The 21,549-nt window shown below is 39.9% G+C and overlaps 2 protein-coding genes and 1 long non-coding RNA gene across 4 annotated transcripts in view; 1 reads left to right on the forward strand and 2 right to left on the reverse strand.

Annotated features, from left to right (window-relative positions):
• Window positions 1–2,051: 2,051 nt before the first annotated feature.
• Window positions 2,052–8,841, reverse strand: LOC127501530 (uncharacterized). Of its 2 annotated transcripts, XM_051873541.1 has the most exons (3): window positions 5,182–5,313; window positions 4,379–4,471; window positions 2,052–3,453 (listed from the first exon to the last, which is right to left on the reverse strand). In XM_051873541.1, exons 2-3 carry the CDS (start codon window positions 4,418–4,420, stop codon window positions 2,533–2,535), a joined length of 963 nt encoding a protein of 320 aa, XP_051729501.1. In that variant the 5' UTR covers window positions 4,421–4,471; window positions 5,182–5,313; the 3' UTR covers window positions 2,052–2,532. The 2 variants fall into 2 exon arrangements, with proteins under 2 accessions (XP_051729501.1, XP_051729500.1); XM_051873540.1 differs by having other exon boundaries at window positions 4,379–8,841.
• Window positions 8,842–12,801: 3,960 nt separating this feature from the next.
• Window positions 12,802–13,663, forward strand: LOC127501531 (uncharacterized). The gene is made up of 2 exons (XR_007926625.1): window positions 12,802–12,946; window positions 13,331–13,663. It is a non-coding gene; the product is annotated as an uncharacterized LOC127501531 (long non-coding RNA).
• Window positions 13,664–15,210: 1,547 nt separating this feature from the next.
• kcnk9 (potassium channel, subfamily K, member 9) overlaps window positions 15,211–21,549 on the reverse strand; it is a 47,419-nt gene continuing 41,080 nt past the window's right edge. Inside the window, exon 2 of the mRNA XM_051873539.1 lies at window positions 15,211–20,811. Within this exon, the coding sequence (XP_051729499.1) occupies window positions 19,889–20,811 (923 nt within the window). The 3' untranslated portion in view covers window positions 15,211–19,888. The remainder of the gene's footprint in view (window positions 20,812–21,549) is intronic.

The following is a 21,549-nucleotide window of genomic DNA, read 5'->3' on the forward strand; positions in this document are numbered from 1 at the left end:
AAGCACATGAATATAACCCTGTTGAAAAAACAGCATATGCTGGTTAGGGATGTTTTGACGCATGGCAGCTGGTTTGAGCTGGTTTAAGCTGGTCCTTAGTTGGTCATGAGCTGGTTTAAGCTGGTCCTGAGCTGGTTATAAACCGGTCCTGAGCTGGAGCTAGTTGCTTAGAACCAGCACTTGACCAGCACTTAACTAGCTTAAACCAGCTCATGACCAGCTAAGAACCAGATTAAACCAGCTCAAACCAGCTGCCATGCTTCAACACATACCTAACCAGCATATGCTGGGTTTTTTTCAACAGGGAAGGCACAATATTGGTTGTTTCTAAGCATCTACTTGTAACATTCTAGCGCCACATCGTTTCACAAAAGCGGTGCTTACCCTGCTCCAGAGTGGGGTTTCATATCCCCTGGTAAAAAGCGGTGCTAACACCACTTGTAATTTACAAGTTAAAAGCAGCTTAAAGCAATGTTTAGAACGACGATAACCCGGGAATAAGCACAATAGCTATTTAGGCTTTGATGGGGTAGTGTGACCTAAGTTAAAGATGGATGGATGGATGGATGGATGGAAAGAAAGACAGACAGATACTCCAGGATCTGTGTGCCCACACAAATTGTATTTTCAATCTCTTTAAACACTAGCATTATCTAAATGTCAAAGTATTAGTTGAGTTAATCTCTCAGAGGAAAACCAAAAAAAAAAGAACTTTTTGTACCTTAAAAGATTATTGTGTTAACTATACTGAGGTCATGTCAGCCGGCCTTTCTGCTGTTTTTAGTTTTAATTTTACCTTTCAGACTGTCTTGTTCTTTGAGGCAGAACATGCCAGATATCCTGTGTGCACGGCTTGTCTCTGAAGACCCCTGTTTTCCCTCCCTTTCCCTTTCCCGCCTGTCTTACTTTTCATGTCTCATCTGGACATCTTACCACAGAGTACTTTCACAGGCATCGGGCACACAGGAAATCTTACAAACATGCACTTTCCAAACTCCCTAAATCCCAACTTTATGCGCAGTAAAACATATCAACAACCGAGCCACACAGCAATAAATTGCAGCATTCGACAGTAAAATCATGCAGGAAGTAACTGCTCGCGCTTCATCTCGTTGAAAAGAAACAAGATCTATTTCCATCCTCTACCTTTGTAAGGGGTCTCGCTGGAGGTCGCACTAACTTTAGCACAGGGCAAAGTCCAGCAGAGGACAACTGATGGTTTGGCACAGATGCAGATCTACAAGAGTGATGAGGAAGTCAAGTTATAGGTTCTTTGAACTCAAGTGAGGAGACATGTGGCGTTATAAAGGTCATTCAGATCTGTTTCTGTTATGAAGATTTCATTATGGAAAAATTTAATTACAGCTTGAGCTTACAATTAAATTAGGGGAAGAAGGTATTTGTATGGTATTTGCTGCCCATTCCTTTTACATATAACAAATAAATTACAAACTCTAGATGCCTTTAGTGGTGTTCTCCATTGGCAGCACGTTGATCAGCACAACAGATACTCATGTTTATACAACCATAAATCTTAACTAGGTAGAGTGTGAGTGTTCTGATACAGGCTTGAAACCAGTTTGGGTCATGTTTCCAGCCTGGTCCTCTCTCTGCTCAATTTCTGTCTTTTAATTAAAAAAATTACTACTACTACTACTAATTATAATAATAATGAGATGTTCATCAGTTCAAAGCCCCTCTGCAGTTGGCACACTCAGCTACGTTGAATTGAATTGGACAAACCTGGTAAAAATGGTTTTAAAAATGAATAGTATATCCCATAATCCATAATAACCATCGTTTTACAAAGTATCATTTTAGTGCTAGCTCTATATAGTGCTAAAATTACATTCTGTGAAAGCCATTTTAGTCAATTGGCACTGAAGTGATTTTGGTCCCCAGAGAGAAGACAGATTTATTTATTTATTAATCTCAGAATGTGTCAGGCACAGCAACATTTTATTGATTTATGTAAAAAGGAAAAGAAACACAGTGATCATTTAAATTTTTATTGGCTGCTGTGAACAGTATTGACAAATTCTTTGCTTGGACTGTCAATGTGGACATTCTATTTTTATCTAGTTTTAGCAACGATAATCATCTTATATCAAGAATATAAATGGATTTTATTACTGGATTCTGATTGGTCAGTCATAGTGTTCTACAGGTAATTTGGTATAATAATAAAAAAGTGCATAAATCAATATTTTAAAGCAAGACACCACAGGTGCATAGGGTATTTTTTTTTTAATTAATAAACATTACCATACTTCTCCAGTTAATTAATCACAGTACATTAAGACATTAAATTTTATATTACAACTTTTCTGAAATTTTATGTTAAAAATTTCTCACTGTACATAATCCCTTATTTATACTTATATACCAATATCTGGATCAGGAATGTTGTGCTGTTTTCTACATTACTGTTTTTCCATCTAAACCCAAGAGGGAAAATCCTCTGCAGACATGGCTATATTGCCATGTTCAAGTCTCTAACCCCAACACCGTGTGTTGCACTTCCTCTTCAGGTCAAAGAGTCAGAACACAGGCTTCCTGAATGTCATTAACAGCCATCCTTCTCCCAACTTTACCCACTGCCTCCATCTCAAAAATCCCAGGTTCCCGTGGGTTCCTCCATGATGCCTTTTCCAGCACACGGCTGGCATCTCTGATGGCCTTCTCTGCGGCGCGCTGACCAGGGCCGGCTGAGGCCTGTTTGCTCTCATCAGCAGATAATCCACCTGTTAATGAGCTGGATTTGCTTTGATCCTCCTCTAGCCGCTGGGTCCTTCGCAGTCTTAGACGCTTTTTGACTGCATCCTGGTTCTTAGCGGGAGCGGCGGATTGGCTGTTGCCATGCTCTGATTGGCAAATGTTCTCGAGAGCATGTGCCGAGTGAACTGATGGATTACCTTCCCCTTGCCCCACCTCCTTCCCCACTGGCCTATCAGAACCAATCTTGACTTGATTGACAGGTAGCAGTGTTTTGTGGTGCTCTGTGATGGTACTCAGCGGGAGGCGTTCTGGTGACTTGGCTGGGCCGTCCTGCCAACAAACCTTTGCTTTTCTTGGATACGTCTCAGCAGAATTACAGGCCGCCGCTTTGGCCTCCTGAGCGCTTTTGATCTTCTGCCGCTGTGCCTCTCTCACCTCTAGGGGGAGCTCTAACGGAGCGAGTTTCAGAGGGCGTCTCGGGGGCAGATTCTCAGCCTCTTTCTCTCGCTCTGAGGGCTGAGCAGGAGCTCTACCCTGATCCTGTATGGAGGAGGAAGAGGAGAAGGAGGAGGAGGATGAGGAGAGCGTCAAGCAAACAGGTTCCTCAGCATGTGTCGGTAACAGATGGAGGGCAGGTGTGCGTGAGAGACGGCCCTTTTTAGACACCAGCTGAATGCCACAGCCATTTAGATGGATCATTGCATTTTTCCCCCGGTAGGTCAAACTTTCCTGAATCTGTAACACACACACGTGCAAAAGTGTGACATTTACATGCAGTTTTCTATGACACATTTTTTATGGAAAAAATCAAATTATACACACTGCTAAGTTTGGACATAGTACTCAACTGATTTTTTTTTATGTTTATGCTTAAATGCATAAAATTAGTTTTGTGGACATATAAATTGTGCATAAATATGAATTTCTTTACAAAACTGAAATTATAATCAATTTTTTAATAGATGAGTTGGAACACATAAGAAATTAATTATCCACAAACTCCTTTAATACTGTTTAAAAAACAAACATAATATAAATATAATAAAATATAAAAAGCTAAACATAATATATATATATATATATATATATATATATATATATATATATAATTTAATTTAAAAAAAATAATAATAAAGATAAAAAAACAACAATCGTGTTTATACTAGGGAATATATTTAGATTAAATTTGGAACTACTTCTTACAAAAAAAAAAATTGTAATATTTGACCAAATTAAACAAGAAACATTTGCCCTCATGTTAAACATGAATACTGATATTTTCTCTTTATTATGACCATTTATAATAATCTTTACATTCCTTTCTATTACAGTAGCAGTAACAGTACTGTACATATCTGTCATATTTGCACTGGTTACATTTGTTTAATTGTACATTTTCATATTTCATATTTTTATGTGTGCACTTTCGAATGAGACTAAATTTCATTGTACAGCTGTACAATAACAATAAAGGTTTTCTATTTCTATTTCTATTTACACTAAGGTGCCACAGAATGTTTTATTACTGATTTAAAAAGACACCAACTTCATTCCAAAAGTGGAGTATATGCAGTTATTTTTGTAATAAACTGATAAACAGATTAATAGAATAGAATAGAATAGAATAGAATAGAATAGAATAGAATGCTTATATACTCACAACTGATGCCATAATTTCCTGTGTGTGTTTTTGCCGAATCATCAGGCCGTGCGTGTTTGTTTTTCCTCTGTCCTGACCCGCACGAGACTGTGACTTTGCAGAGAGAGAGAGAGAGAGAGAGAGAAAGAGAGAGGTTGCGTTAGACTGACAACTGTCTCAGTGATTGACAGTAAGATCCTTATGAGGATTGGGGTCAGTGTGCAGGTGTGTTGTGATCTTTGCTGATGTCAAAGCCACTTCACACACACACAAACCCACATGTGCTCTCATGGACACATGGCCGTCTTTCCTTTTATTGACAAACACATTTTGTTTTCAAATGTTTAGTAGAAAATGTGATTGTTTTGTCAGCAGGCACTAGATGGCGCTACAGACTGCAGCCTCAAACGTGCATGACTGTGGAATGGAACACCAGCTCACTAACTGAATACTACACACTATACACTGCCTACAATTTTGTAAAAAAAAAAAACAAAAAAAAAAAAAACCAGAACTATCATTTTATATTATATCATCTAGATTAATTAGCATTGTTTCATTTCAACAATCAAATATTGAGTCAAAATAGATATCATAAATGCTTTTGGAATTGGAAAGCAAGGTCAAGTTGAGCGTATTGCACTGTGAAATACAGAATTCCCTGCTGTTTGTTTAATTTGCATATGCATACAACACATTTTTGCAAATTATTCTGCATTATTCTGACATTTCTGAATTCTCTGGGTAAAAACAACAGATAAAATCTAAATCTACACATGTGGAAATGTAAAGCAAGCAAATGATCCCCGATTTGATGATCTTACTCTCCATTTGTGAGGCGGAATGAGATATCCAGTGGCCTAATCTTCTCTCAAAGTCCTCATAGTCACCCTGAAATCCTCTTCTTCCATGCTGGGGCTGATGGGATTATATGTATGGCTGTGGTGTTGAGCGAGAGCTGATCCTGGTGACCTAGAGCAGGGAAAGTGCTGTCGTAATCCAGACTGAGTCAAGCGCCGCATGAGGCGCGACAGCCTGAAAAAGCAAGCTGACCACATATTCGCACGGGCATGAGTGCAGAGACACCGAAATTGGTTTCAAAAGGGCAATGGGCTTAACGAGCATCAGTGCTGCACAGGCTTTCAAATCTGGTGAAGAATTGCAACAATCTGCCTGAAACCCCACGCCTTCAAGGCAGCCATATCCATCTGTCCTTATCCGCACACAGATGTGATTGTTCAGATGGAACCAGCTGATAATGGTGCTTTTGTGTGCATTTCCTTTCTCCATTTTCATTTTTGCTCTGGTTCACAGTACTGTTGGGGAGTTGAGGAACTACTGATAACACATTCACTTCAAAGCCATCGCAGGTGAACATGACATAAACTTTGAATACATATGTTTAGCTTATTTAAAAATGCTTAAAATTAGTGTTGCTCAGTGGTTGTAGGTTCTGCTGGATGGTTGCCAGGTTGTTACTAAGGTGGTGCTAGTTAAGATGTTGTGGGTTTCACTGAGTATTTGCCAGGGTGTTCTGGGTGGCTGCTTACATGTTGCTAAGTGGTCACTAGGGTGATCTGGGTGGATGTCATGGTATTTCAGTAGTTGCTAGGGTGTTCTAGATGGCTCCCAGGATGTTACTAAGGTTCAGAGTGGTCATTAGGGTGTTCTGGATGGCTTTCACGGTGTTGCTAAGTTGCTCTAGATGGTTGCCAGGGTATTGAACTGTGTTCTGGGTGGCTATCAGGGTGTTGCTCAGTGGTTGCTAGGTTGTTCTGGGTGGCTGCCCAGGTGTTTCTATGTGGTTGCCAAGGTGTTGCTTAGGTACCCTGGCTGGCTGCCTGGGTGTTGTTACAGTACACAGTTGCTAGGGTATTACTAAGGTGTTTTGGGTGGCTGCCAGAGTGTTGCTAAATGGTGACTAGGGTACTTGGCTGCCTGGGTGTTGCTAAGTGTTTGCTAGGGTGTTCTGGGTTGATGCCAGGGTATTGATAAGTTGTTCTGGGTGGCTGCCTGGGTGTTGGTAAGTGGTGACTAGGGTGTTCTGGGTGGCTGCCAAGGTGTTGCTAATTGGTCACTAGGTTGATCTGGGTGGATGCCATGGTACTGATGAGTGTTTGGTTTTCTAGGGGATTGCCAGGGGCTGTTCAGAAGTTGCTAGGGTGTTCTATATGGCTCCCAGGATGTTACTAAAGTGCTCAGGTTGGTCATTAGGGTGTTCTGGATTTCTTTCACGGTGTTGCTAAGTTGGTCTGGGTGGTTGCCAGGGTATTACATATGTGTTCTGGGTGGCTATCAGGGTGTTGCTCAGTGTTTGCTAGGTTGTTAGGTTGTTCTGGGTGGTTGCCAAGTTGTTGCTTAGGTACTCTGGGTGGCTGCTAGGGTACTGCTACAGTACGTGGTTGCCAGGGTATTACTAAGGTGCTCTGGGTGGCTGCTAGGATGTTGTTGAGTGGTGGCTAGGGTGCCTGGCTGCCAGGGTGTTGCTAAGTGGTTGCTAGGGTGTTCTAGATTGATGCCAGGGTATTGATAAGGTGTTCTGGGTGGCTGCCTGGGTGTTGCTAATAGGTTGCTAGGGTGTTCTGGGTGGCTGCCAGGGTGTTGCTAAGTAGTGGCTAGGGTGCCTGGGTGCCAGGGTGTTGCTAAGTGGTTGCTATGGTGTTCTGGGTTGATTCCATGGTATTACTAAGGCGTTCTGAGTGGCTGCCAGGGTGTTGCTAAGTGGTGGCTAGGGTGCCTGGCTACAAGGGTGTTGCTAAGTGGTTGCTAGAGTGTTCTGGGTTGATGCCAGGCTATTGCTGAGGTGTTCTGGGTGGCTGCAGGGTGTTGCTAAGTGGTTGCTAGGGTGTTCTGGGTTGATGCCAGTGTATTACTAAGGTGTTCTAGGTGGCTGCCTGGGTGTTGCTAAGTGGTGGCTAGGGTGATTGGCAGTCAGGGTGTTGCTAAGTGGTTGCTAGGGTGTTCTGGTTTGATGCCAGGGTATTACTAAGGTGTTCTGGGTGGCTGCCAGGGTGTTGCTAAGTGGTGGCTAGGGTGGGTGGCTGCCAGGGTGTTGTTAAGTGGTTGCTAGGGTGTTCTAGGGTGATGCCAGGGTATTACTAAGGTGTTCTGGGTGGCTGTCTGGGTGTTGCTAAGTGGTTAATAGGGTGTTCTGGGTTGATGCCAGGGTGTTGCTATGTGGATGCTAGGGTGTACTGGGTGGCTGTCAGGATATTCCTGAGTGGTTTGTATATGGAGTATATGGAGATTTTCACTTGTTTTATCATCCACCAAATGGAAAAAAAGGCTTGATCTGAAAAGGGACAAGAGAAAAAATTGGAATGTTTAGTATAATTCTAAGTTGTCATTCCATGCCTAAAAATGTAACAATTTTTCCAATTCTCTTTCATCACCAGGTGCAACACATACAATTTTATGTCTCTGAGCTCACAAAAGTTGTTCTCACAGCCTTCTCAAGATGTTTCCAGCCATCCTAATAGAGAAAAATACGGTTTTCTTGTCAGATGCCTGGTGGAGTTCATTGAACGTGTCTCAGCCTGAAGTTGTTTCTGCTGAAATGTCAAACACCTGTAGTGCAAAGAGAAAAAGAGGTTATTACAGCAAAGACGAAAATCTCACAGGGTTTGTAACGGTTGGCTCTGTGGTTTCCCCACGATGAACAAAAGTGCTCAGATTTAGTCACGGTCTCCCGTGGAGGGGTCACTGACCGCCTTTTATATGAGGGAATTTTAGAAACCCACTGTTCCACAGTGCTTTCCCATGTTTCAATCTTGAAGCACCACAAACATGAGAGTGAGAAAATAATGACAGCAGTTTTATTTTTGGATAAATTATTACTTTATTCTAACCCACATAAATAGTTTAGCACAAAGATTTTGATAGTACAGAAAGTCGTAAACTCAGATTTGAATGACCGAAAATCGATGTCATTTGTTTTTTGGAGATTTAATCTTCTGGAGTTTCGCAGCACATTTGCATGTTTTCTTATGCAAATATAATTTATTTGACATAATGGCAATATGGTGCTAAAGGATGTACTCTGAAATGAAAAGAACAGTACTCTTGGCTAGAAATAAATCCCAAGTCATTTTCGATGAAGGTGGATTCATTTTGTCCCGATTGCCCTAGTGCATTAGCTAAATTTTTCATTACTCTTTATTAAAATTTAAATAGCTTATGAAACTTATGAAGCTAATGCATATATTTATTTATATATACACACATACATTAAAACTTATGTTGTATGACATAGATTATGTGTATATATAGCCTAATACATATGTATATACAATTTATATATGTGTATGTGTGCGCGCATAAAATACTTATTAAAAGTAATAACTAATACTTACTTATTTACTTAATAATTACTTGTGGATTTGGCCTTTCGACTCTCACTGTATGTGCATATGCATTATGCAACACATACATGTGAACATAAGCTTGTGTAATATCTCTCTCTCAGCACCTGCATATTAGACAGGCCGTTCATATCAGTGATTTATAAAGAGAGAGGTTAGCTTCCCTCCTCGGGTGGCTTGGCTGGGTGCTGAAGCTCTTTTGAGCTGCGTTTTAAATTACAGACTGGATCCAGCGCCAGAGATCCAGCCTCCCTCCACCACTGCTCTTATGCTGTCGCTCTCCCCCGGCCTCAAACAGCAGCCTGACAGCTTAATTAGCGAGGAGCCGCGGGAGATGAATAGGGCCGCGGAACATTCGCTTCCACCTACTCAATAAAGGCCGGCATCCAGCTGTAGACCCACGAAACACTGAGGACGTTGATGTCATAGAAGCTGCTGAACTGCAACCTTACGGAGAACCGGGAAAAAGACTGAAAAGAATATTCATTTGCTGGAGCATTAGCTAATGTACTCTGTTACTGATGACAGCGCTGTGATTAGCATAAGAAATCAGCTCTGTAGAAAAATTTACTGTGCAATAGATTCTGTTACGCTCTCAGTCTGGACCAAGAAGATAAGTTAACATAATATCGAATTAACTCTATTTACCTTCATAAGTTTATTGTACTACGGAGTCCCTAAAGGGACATGGTGGTGGAAAAAAATATGAGATGAGCAAAATAATAAGTCAATACTTTTGCATTCTCTCGCAAGTGTTTTGCATCCCTCCTGAGAATCTTTGCGTCACACGCAAAATGTTTGCGTTCCCCCGAGAAACTTTGCGTTCGCTTGCAAACCTTTTGTACAGAGACCCTAAATGGACATGGTGATGGAAAAAAAATATGAGATGGAAGGAAAAATAAGCCAATGCTTTTGCATTCTCTCGCAAATGTTTTGTGTTCCCCGAGAAACTTTGCGTTCACTTGCAAAACCTTTGCGTTCCCCTGAGAAACTTTGTGTTAGTTTGTGAAACCTTTGCGTTCCCCCGAGAAACTTTGCGTTCACTTGCAAAACCTTTGCGTTCCCCCGAGGAACTTTGTGTTCGCTTGCAAAACCTTTGCGTTCCCCCGAGAAACTTTGTGTTAGTTTGTGAAACCTTTGCGTTCCCCCGAGAAACTTTGCGTTCGCTTACAAAACCTTTGCATTCCCCCAAGAAACTTTGCGTTCGCTTACAAAACCTTTGCGTTCCCCCGAGAAACTTTGCGTTCGCTTGCAAAACCTTTGCGTTCCCCCAAGAAACTTTGCATTCGCTTGCAAAACCTTTGCGTTCCCCTGAGAAACTTTGCGTTCGCTTGCAAAACCTTTGCGTAATAGCTATTTAGTCATTGTTTTAGGCTACAGTTGTAGGGAATGCACCTTTCTAATATCTTACAAAGAGTGAACACAATTATTTAATGCTAGTTGACATTGATATAATAAAGGTGTTGTGGGAAAAATAGCAAACTTTTTTTTTCAAGGGAACTTGACTTTCAGCATCCATGACATGGTCAGAAAGCCTCCTTAAAAGTGTGTTACAGCTACAGTACTTTCTGGTACAATACTATTTACATCATCCAATCAATTCCTGATGATAAAAAAAATCAAGTCTTGCCCTACAATTTTTATCTTGTTGGACTTGGACACTGCTGTAAAAGGGATTGCGAATGCTATTTATGTGTTTTAAGCAATCTTAGGATGTTTCAGTGCAGTGAGATCAAATATCCAATGAAATGCAGTGCTGTGAGATGTTTGCATGCAATAAATAACTTGCTAATTTCATAAATCTACACTTTATTTTAATGACACAGGGCAATATCAGTTTACAAAACTGCTCCAGAATATAAAACTTGTGCTCAGTACAGTAAAGCAATAAGCCTTCAGTGGTATTACAGTGACTAATGAAGTAGTAATAAACAGCCTCATGCATCAACACCAGCAATTTAGTAAAAACACCAATTTTCAATAACAATTTGTTAATAAAAACAGACCTATTGCTATTTACAATTCTTCCACAAAGTAAGACACATTGTTAGCATAACTACTGGCTGACTGTAACTTGGGGAATTTCAGTTGATGTGCATTTGCAAATGAGCACAAGACTCATTGAATCAAATTTTCTAATCAAATCTATTCATTTTATAATAGTTTTACTGCTCTGAAATATGCATCATGAAATATAGATGTGCTAATAAAAACTTGGAGCTTGTACTTACTGCTCAACACAGCTGTAGTAGCTCATACTTACCCCCTGTCTCGAACAAACGCAGAGCTTTTCTCACTCACTAAAATACAGACACACTTTTTATTGGCAGCTTCATATTCTTCCACTCAAGATGTGAGTGTGGTTTCCACAAATAGGTCTGCAGTGAAATTCACAGGCACATTTAGTCCCTTCTTTCTCTCTTAAAGTCTTGCTCCATCATAGGCTTCATTTAGATTTCACACATTGAGAAGGTGATGTTGCCTCTGTTAGCTCCACGGTGTATAAGCCAAGTTTGCTCTCACTTACATCACACTACAGTAGATCCACACTATCTATAATGCATTACTACTAGAACTTTATCCCTTTGCAACTTTCTTTGCAATGAATAAAAGAACTTTCAATGCAAAGCGACTTCAAGTGTCTGAACAAGTAGATTCTGTGCAAAGGGAATTTAAGCAAAGGGATTTTTTTCCATAGATTATCAAAGTTGAAGCAGGGTGATGTACAGTGTTAATGATAAACATTCACATTTTAGCAAATAAAATGCATCAATTTGTCAAAGTTCATATGTGGTAATAAGAAACAGGTGTGTAAATTACCTTCTCTGCTGATAATCGTACACCTGCAGAACTACTAGCATTGCATAGCATCATTTATCCTCTGCAATTCCGTTTCAAGGAGACTTCTGTGTTGACAAATGAACACCTGCAAGCAAATGTTAGCATTTCAATTTGTTTCTTTGTATGTCATGTTCTGAGCATCTTCATGGATACAGGTAGGACTATCCCACATCCGAATTTGAATGTAATGCAGCGTTAGACAACTTTTAGCCTTGGGATAAAATGTTTCACACTAATTGAAAGTGTTTTAGCATATACTGTTAGCACAGCGTTAGCATGTTTAACCACAGATTATGAAGCATTCCTTGTAGCTTTTGTGATGTTAACCTCAAAGTTTGGTGCCAGTACAGTGTGAATTATTAACTCAGGGTAAAATATGAACTGTATGAAAATGTTCTTAAACCAGGATTAAATTGTGATGTGTTAACAATTTCAAGTGTGAAACATCCAGTCATAAACAGAGACAAACTTGACTTAAAATAGCCTTTAAGTTTAGTTGGTTTAATATGGTTTAGCTTATGTTTCAGCCTGATTAAGCTGGTCTCCCATCCTAAAACCAGCAGAACAAACCATCCTAACCAACATGACCAGCTAACCACCTTAGGCTAGTTTAAGATGGTTTATTTAGTATAGGGAAGTGTTTGGTTAATGCATATGATTTTGTTTGCATTAAACATTTTAAACACTTTCATGATGACTTACAGATATAAACTTCACACAGCAGCAGAATACGGTTGTCAGTCTTGTATTTGAGTCCTTAATACAGTTATGTTCACACACAGTACAGTTCACACACATTCTATAACCAAACGCAGACCTGTACATTTTCAGGACTCACAACCGCATTCTCGGAAAATTCGCGCTGTGTGAACGGAACCGGACTGGACAACTAGTTGTCCGTCACGTCATTAAGCGCGAGAGACCCTATATGCTAAGGGGTTTCATTATGTGTGGTTTCACTTTCGGTAACTTACAGCGAGGGAGATGAGCTGTGTGTCATTTGAAGGTTTTAGTTCCGGAGCCGCGCCCATCAGTTTTGTATTCTATGCGCGACTCAAATGCCGTGTCATGCGCGAGACGCTGCAAAAAGGATGTGAGACGCAACGGTTAAAGGTGTCCGGCGAGCGTATGTTGTTTACATTGAAGCTCCTGTCCGTTAAATTAAGATCTGATGGATGAACTCGTGGCTCAGTTGGACTCTGTCGTGTCAAAAGTGAGAAGACCTTTCTGTTTTATGGACGCCGCCATCTTTGAAATTACTTTGATCACTGTAGCAATGGTTACTAGTAAGAGGATGCGGGCTTGACTCATTGCACATTCATACAGACAGTATTCGAGACGCTGCTGTAAGTTGCTGTTTGAACGAAACATTTCGAGACTCACACCTGTAAGTAAATGACAGTGTGAATGTGGCCTATTTTTATATATAAACTGACTTGTATTATAAAATGTAATACATTATAGCGATTAAAATGCAGTCTGTTCTAAAGTGGAAAAGTTTTCTGTCATTACTTGATTTTATACAAAGTTAGTTTTTTTTAGACTTAATGTGATGATACATAATGTTTTGTTCAGTTGCTACATCTTCGGTTTATTCAGAGAGATTCTCCATTGAATGGTAGGCTACATAACTACAGTAGTATGACAGTAAGCAGCAATAAACGTCACAGCATTTGATCTATTCACTGTAGTTAAAGTTTAAATGGCATCTTGAGGAATTCTACTGATTTTCTGTGTGGCACGCAAATGACTCCTACATGCCTTTCAACAGCTGCTGGAGAGATCCTGATGTGAGAGATAAGGTGGGAAGGATTGTGTGGTGTGATACAGCACCTTTCACCTCCCATCATGCGCTGAGAAAATGGACTAATTTTGGGCCCAAAGAGAAAGCACGCTCTGCACGCTTATTGACAGCACATCTGGGAACACAGGAAACTGGAAACAGAAAAAGACTTTGGCAAGATGGTTATTTGCAAGCAGTAACTGTCAAAAAGTCATGTGCACAGATGTGAATGCTCATTGTGTTAGTGCAAGTGTGAAGTGGTAAGTGCATTTATGTGAGTCAGTGTTACTATAGTTAATTAAAAAAAAAAAAAAAAAAAAACATTTTCGTTACTTGAAATAAAATTGTTTCAGCTAGTCATTAAAATAACTCAAATTAAAATAAAAAATCGAAATTAAAGGTGCAATATGTAAGAATTTTGCAGTAAAATATCCAAAAACCACTAGACCAGTGTTATATATTTTGTTCACTTGAGTACTTACAATATCCCAAATGTTTACAACTATTTGTAGATCGTGAGAAAATTGCTATTTTAACCAAGGCTCCGGGATGTGTGAGAAGTCGCCTGTCAATTGCGTCATACCCTCGCTTTCCGGTTTTATTTTGTAGAAACCATGGAAACACCAAAGATGCTTTAATATTTACATGTTTTAATAGACAAGGGAACAACTGTTTTGATATATTTGTAGACAGAAAACGAATTATTGTTATATAGCTCAACATGTTTAGTCTTATTGTTTAAATCTAATTTTCTTGATTTTTTGCGAGTACCATGCTTTACCATGCCTCAGAGAAAAACACTATTTTGTGAAGTAGCTAACATAGCATAATAAGATGCAGCTTTATTTTTAGTAACAGTAATACCGTGTATTACCTGTTATAGTGATAACAGCCAATCGCATTACTTTCCGGTGTTGCATGAACGCAATTGGCTAGCGACTGCTCTAGAGTGTTTGCATAAGGCGATCTGATTGGCTGACGCCTGCGTTGGCGCTTGAAAAGTTGAGAAATCTTCAACTTCTGCCCCTTGCAACGTGAGTGAAGCGACGCGACAGAACCCACAATTCAGTTCGGCAACGCATGACGTCACCCATTCAAAGTAAACGAGAAGCGTTAACGCCGATGCCCCGTGTGAATGCAGCGTAACGTTATAACATTTTCAACACACTCAAATGTATCTAATATGATAAACAGAGCTGTATTACCTCATACACTTGACCGGAAAAGCGGAAGCAGTGCCGGCGACTGTGGCATAATAAAATTTCCGCTGCTCGTGAAGCGTGTGTTGCGCAATCACTCCAGCGGCCTCGTTCAGCTCCCACAACACTCGGTCCTGCTCTGCTTTATACTACAGTAACCGTTAATAATCGCATCCATGAACATGATTTCTTCCCGAGTCCTATCCCAATTGTTTTCCACCGGCTATGAGGCGAAGACCACATATCCCAAGATTCCGCGCTCAAACTTGGCATCATCAAGCTACACCTTTGTTTTGAATAGGCCTCTAGCGACCTCTAGCGGACAGAAAATATTACATATTGCACCTTTAATAAAAACTATAGACATTTAAAAAAAATGACAAAAACAACAAAATTATTAAAACTTTAAAATTAAAATGAATATGGACAGTATAAAAATGAATTCAAAATCTGAATAAAAACTAAAATAGTATTTCAATCATACTAAAATAACACTGATATGAGTGTTTAAACTTGCTATTTTTAAACAAATATGTGTATGTACAGTAATATTTTTATATTTACTAATTCCTAAACTAAAAATTTCTGTCACCAGTAAAATCAATGAATATGTTTATGAAAATTGTCATGTGATACAGAAACTGCCAATCAGAGAGCACTCGAGAAGAGGGAAGTTGACATTTTTTAATTCAAATTTTTAATTCACCCCAGTCATGTGGTCAAGAGGTCAGCCGGCCACACTATGTCATGCACACACAACAAATAAGACAAACAAACAAATTTAAATGCTCATTGCAAGTTTTCCCAATAAAGGCAAAAACAATAAACAGTATGTTGTTCTGACAGTCTGCAGTTCGAATCCGTATCATGACGAATTTCCTTCTTTAGTCAGAGAGGGTCACACAGATTATTTGATGTAGTGGGATCTTTAAAGATCCCTCAATAATGGATTCTATTGCCGAAAGAGATTATTGTAGAAATGAATACAGAGCAACATGTGGTGATTATTGTGAATAATCATATTTATACAGCAGCGTGAATCACACTGCTGTGGGTGGACAGACAGATTTAACTATGCAATATTCCTGTAGCATTAAGATAAAAATATAGTAGCTGAGAGTAAACAAATGAAAAAGAGATGGTCACAACAATCGTTTGTTTCTCTGCTGACAGACAAAAATCCAAATATTGACAATTAAATTATATATAGGGGAGAATGGGGCTAGTTGTCACACATGAATGTTATCATCATATTAACTCCTGTCGCCCCTATAATAATAAATTTGCATTTTATTATTAATTTATGTAAATAAATCGAAATGTTTTGATACACATGTTGTATTTGTGTCAATGCCCCCCCACAGCAGTGGATCTGTTGCCAGTCATAAAGTCATTACATTTCATCTAGTCCATACACACAAGCTCATCTGTCTTTGTCATCAGGCTATTATATATAGTATGCAAGTACAGTTTATTGATGTAAAATACATGTTATTCTGTCCTGACCCCAAAAACCATCATGTACATACATAGGTTAAAGTGACAACCAATAAAAAGTGAAAAACAATGCTGCTTTTGTTGTTGTTGTGCTAGTGAAACGCTGGACATATTTCAGACAGTGTTAAAATATATGTTTGTGCATTGTTTTTGCGGCGGCGGCGGCATTTATGAGGATTAGTTGCTTTGGCTTTATTTGATGTTTTTCCCATATGGATACATGGGGGAGCTTTTTTTTTGTTTGTTTGACAAAGAAGTATTTTAATTTGTTTGCTTCTATATCTGAATATGAATTTGAGTATGTGCCTTAATGAAATACAAACTCCACATTTGAAAGATAACCCTTCAAGGCACATATACAGTATGCTGAATGCTGTAAAAATGGGAATGCATCTGAGTTTAAAATATGCCTTTGTAATTTGTCAAGGATATAACTACTTACAATATATGCACTGTACAATATTATAAAATGGTAGCGATTTACATAAATTTACATGAGTGCTGCAACATATGCTGTGAAATCCAGAATGTCAGACGTCAAGTTGATTGGTATTAGAAGGGTGAGCTGTTTGAGCCTGGAAACACGTCCCGCTGGCAGACTCGGAAATTGACTAAAAGAGTGCACGGGAGCACCAGAGTCCCTCTGGAATTTCTCTCATTAATTAGTCTTGTCTGAAACCGAATTACTTTGGCGGGCACTTTGGGCTTTGCATACCTCAGTGATCCACATCAAGACAATTATTCAAGATAGTTTTAAAGAAAACATCAACAGGGTTCCATTTCGAAAGCCACTTACCACCTACAACCTTTGACTAATTTTTTAATAACTGATTCATGCTTTTTGTGTCACATTTCATCTAATTTATTACTGGTCGTCTGCCCAAGAATCCTGGATTTTAGCTTAAAACTAACCATCCTGACTGCTTCTGATTTATTTGCTTCACAAAGGTAAAATTAGAGACCAACTCTCAACTGAAACCGAGGTGGTGAAATGAAATTGAAATCAAGGAAGTGCAAAAAATTGACAAGTAATGGAACTGTTAATCCTAACAATCTTCTATACCCATTTAATGGTATTTTATTGTTTAGTTATTGTCAGAGTTGGAGTCTTGATCTTGAGACCCATCAAAACCACATAAATATGGCCTGAGTTGCATTATGCTCACACTGTCAGTCCAAATCCGATTATATGTGTATCCAATTGGAATTTGATCTAAAATTGTTGACTGTCCACATTGTGTAGGCCTATCGCAACTTTTCAGATCTGATTTGTGTGTCCCATGCCGCGCTTTCATTTTCCAGAATATCTGCATTAGTTTCATACGTTCACACTGCGAGCCTTAATGCCCAATTTTTATTTTTTGTATATAGCTGTTCACGTTGCTGTTTTAAATGTGGCCAATATCAGATTTTCAGTGTGAACTGATCGTGGTTCTGAACTGACCTGCATGCGAAAAAGAACGATACAAACGGGGTTGTGGGTTGTTTTTTTTTTGTTTGTTTTTTTTTACCACAAAATCCACTCAATTGCTTCTCAAAACTAGTCCAAAACTAGCCCAATCGCGTTCCGTGGGGTATCCCGGTAAAAATCGCGTTCTGTGGGTTAAATATCGTTTTAGTGGGGTCGCTTTAACCCACGGAGTTGCAAAACAACCCGCTGCAACAGTGAAAAAGTAACCCAATTATGCGGGAAAATCGCCGACTTGGCAACACACACAGCGCGCTGTCATACGGAAGTAAACACGGAAGGCATTAAAATAAGCGATTACGCGTTTATTTATAATGTGATCTGCCGTGGAAGCCAGCGAAATTTTGCGCAGGCAATATGAAAAATAAAGACAATGATGTGACAAAAGAGAGCAGAGTTTTGAAACTTTTATGATACGACCCCTCATGTTTTGCTTGTATTATAAAGCTGTCCTTGTAATTCTTACGAGTTCTGACACATCACTGCCCTTTTACTGACTACCTTTTGCAACTGTCTTGATAACGTTGGGTATGTAAAATCTTTGAATAGACTCCCATGAGTGCAGAATCGTGATGAATGTTGATCTCAAGTGATGTAAAAATCGAAACGGATTTGTAAAAATCGCATTTCATGTGATTACTAAATCTGATGTGATTTTTAATCGGATATGCACAAAAATTGGATTTGGACTGTTAGTCTGAACGTAGCCTGAGTCCAGTTCTGGTCTTTGTTTAGGGCCTCCAACATACTAAAGGTGATACTCAGCCAAATTCAACAAGGTGTCTTCATGATTACAGAAAATAAGCAACATTTCTATGGCTTTGAATGGCTATTTAGCCAATGTGCAAAGTGAATGCTGTGATAAAATCAGCATCTTCTTAATTTCAGTTCATTAAACTGGACAATCTCATACTTGGACAGGTACTGGTCTGGATCTGGGCCTTGAGGGGTCAAGTCTTGACTCCAACTCTTGTTTATTGGATGATCCTAACTGTTACACAGATACTCATATATTACATTCAGGAAACAGTAAAAGATTTAAGTTAAAACTGAAAAGTGATTGCTGTTATTTCAGAGATGCAATTTGGTTATGGAACAAAAACAATCCCTACCCCAAGCAGGGAATGAGAACTGTTGATTACATTCTGACTGTTCACCTAAAAGAGCTACACTATGTTTTTCAATCAACATCAGAGCAATTTTAGGGCTATGAGGTACCATCTGATTTTCAGGGCATCCTCTCAAGACATCATCAAAGTGTAAAATACATAAATAACTGTCTTTATTGATGCATTTAAATAAGTCCCATTCAAATAAATGGTCGAGAGAAAAGCAATCATTGCTAGGATTAGCATACATTATACATTGATTGTTCACAATGGAATAATAGTCGAGTCAACGTGCTGTTTTTTATATAAATCCCGATGAATAACAATCATCGGCGATGCCGTAACGTTCCCATTGTGAGGCCCTGTTTTAGTGGATGTTTTGGAGTCAGAAGTTTCTTTTCAGAAAATACTTTTAAAAGGATTATTTGCTTTTTATATTGAATCCAGTGCTAAGGTAGCTATCGCTTCGCCTCGTGACAGTATACACATACCAGTTTGAACAAAGCACATGCAATTATTCTCCTCTCAGAACCGACTTTTGCTGTCTATCGTCTGTCACCTTTAAATATAACGCACTTGGAAAGTCTCTACATACATGTATAATTTACAAAAAACTTTTGATTGAAATTAAACAAACAAAAACGGAAAAAAACAAAAAAGGTTAACGGAAACGATGACTCACATCAAACAACAACTAATGCACATGCTATGGTTGGCAACAATATTTTGGCATGATGTGAATCAATGTCTTATTCTTCTTAAATAGAATTGCTTATAGAAAACAATACCTGATACTGTGTAGTCCTTTTCAAATCAGTTTTATAGTTATTTCCTCTTCGATGTTGTGGCACTTGAATCTTAAGAAAGAACCAGAGGCTGCTCACCGTTTGATAAAACACGTTTTCACACGTCCCTTTAAAAAATTATATATATATATCTCTCCCTCTGTATTATTCAAAACTCAAATGTGTATCGTCTGATAAGATATCAGGGTGGTATTATTATATCCAAACCCACTCAGGTGCTGCTCAAAAGGGCAAAGAAGGCCCAGGTGATGTTTTCTGCAAAAATAGATATCCATGCTTCATGCTTTTTAACGAAGTTCTTATATATCCATCAACTGTTCAAGCGTCCTGCTCGCGTGATCCAACGTCACTTCCTTGCGTCTCGCAAGAGCCAGGAAATGTCGAAAAAAAGTGCAGGAATGAGGTTTGGTAGAGCAGCAGCATTGGATATGTGTGTTCAGCGATTAGTTACCGGGTGCCGTCGTTCCTCAGATGGACTTGCGGCGTCTCATGAGCCGGAGGTTTTCTGTGAAGCTGTGCAGCCCGGGCGAGACGGAGCTGATGGGGGAGGGAAGGAAGCTGTTTTTCAAAGTGCTCGGCGAGATCTCCTCTATGCGGTAGGACACCGTTGAGTGGTAGTGATGGTACTGATGGGGGCTCAACTGGGAGCCGAACGAGTTCTGGTGCTGAAACGCGCCTCCGCCGCCTCCTCCTCCTCCCATTCCCAATCCGAGGCCGACCGAGCTCCCGAACTCATGCGAATGGTAGTGCATGCAGGAGCAAACGGACTGGAGATCGGTGACCTCGGGCCTGTAGCGGTGCTGCTGCTGCTCTCTTCTCCGTCGACTCCTCTGGAGCGTGTCCTCTTGGATGTGGATGATCATGCTACTGCGGTTCCCCGCCAGGGAAGCTCTCTCCTCGGCGTCCCGCCGCTCGTCCTCGCTATTCATGGTCAGGAAACGTAGTACCACCAGGTTGAGAAAGGCCCCGATGACTGTCAGCCCCACTAGGATGTACATGAAGCTGAACGCCACATAAACGGGTTTCCTCTGCAAGGCTTTGTTCTTCTGCAGGGCCACAAAGTCCCCGAACCCGATGGTGGTGAGTGTTATGAAACAATAATAATAGGACTGAAAGAAACTCCAGTCCTCGTAGTGGGAGAAAGCTGCTGCGCCGATGCAGAGCGTTCCCATGCAGGAGAAAAACCCCACGGTCACCATGTTCTCCATTGAGACGTCCGTGATGCGCATCCCGCAGCACTTTTTGATGCGCTTCAGCAGGTACTTGACGAAGGTGTTCATCCTCTCGCCGAGGCTTTGGAACATCACCAGTGTGAGCGGGATCCCCAGCACAGCATAAAACATGCAGAATGCCTTTCCTGCATCCGTGCCCGGAGCCGCGTGGCCATAACCTAAAGACGAGAAAGAGAAGTGATCAGATCAAAGATGACAACAAACAACAAAACGGAGTGTGCTGAGAATACTGCTGCTTAAAATCTGGGCTGGAAACCAAATGTTGCAGGTGTGACTGTGAACCCCGCGTGAGCTGATCCATGAGCTGCCACCGTTGCACTGCTTGGGTTTTTAATTAGTCTATTTTTGACTTGTTTTCCAGGTAAAAATCTAAAATCCATTTCAATTCACTTGCAAAGTAACAGCACTTAAAATATTAAGGGCCAGATTTACTAAACAGGGCAAATTAGTGTGAGAGCACAGTCGGATAAACACACAGATGGAAGTGGAAAGTTCTGTGTGTGATTTACTGACCACACGCAAATTCAAGATGCAGGTGTAGGTAGCACAATTCGATAGCGAAAAATGCTACAGATTGTGCTAACAGCATCATATTCATATGGTTTGAGGCTTTTTTAACTTCCATACTTACCCTACCCTAATCCTACCATTAAAACAATGCAAATATAGTGTTGGTAGCACAATCTGATAGGTAGCATTATTCACCATAACACCTGGATCATTTCTATAATGACCAACGCGATCTAGCAAGAGCAGCGCAAATTAGCGTCTGGTTTAAGAAATGCTTTTTTTTGGGTGGTAAATAATGCCGCAAATACCAGTAAATTGACTAGCGCAAACCTTAGTAAATCACCTTGCACACTTTATTTAAATACTCTCCTCCCTTAAATTTTGCA

The sequence above is a fragment of the Ctenopharyngodon idella genome, chromosome 19 (assembly GCF_019924925.1).
Source record: "Ctenopharyngodon idella isolate HZGC_01 chromosome 19, HZGC01, whole genome shotgun sequence".
Taxonomy (NCBI): domain Eukaryota; kingdom Metazoa; phylum Chordata; class Actinopteri; order Cypriniformes; family Xenocyprididae; genus Ctenopharyngodon; species Ctenopharyngodon idella.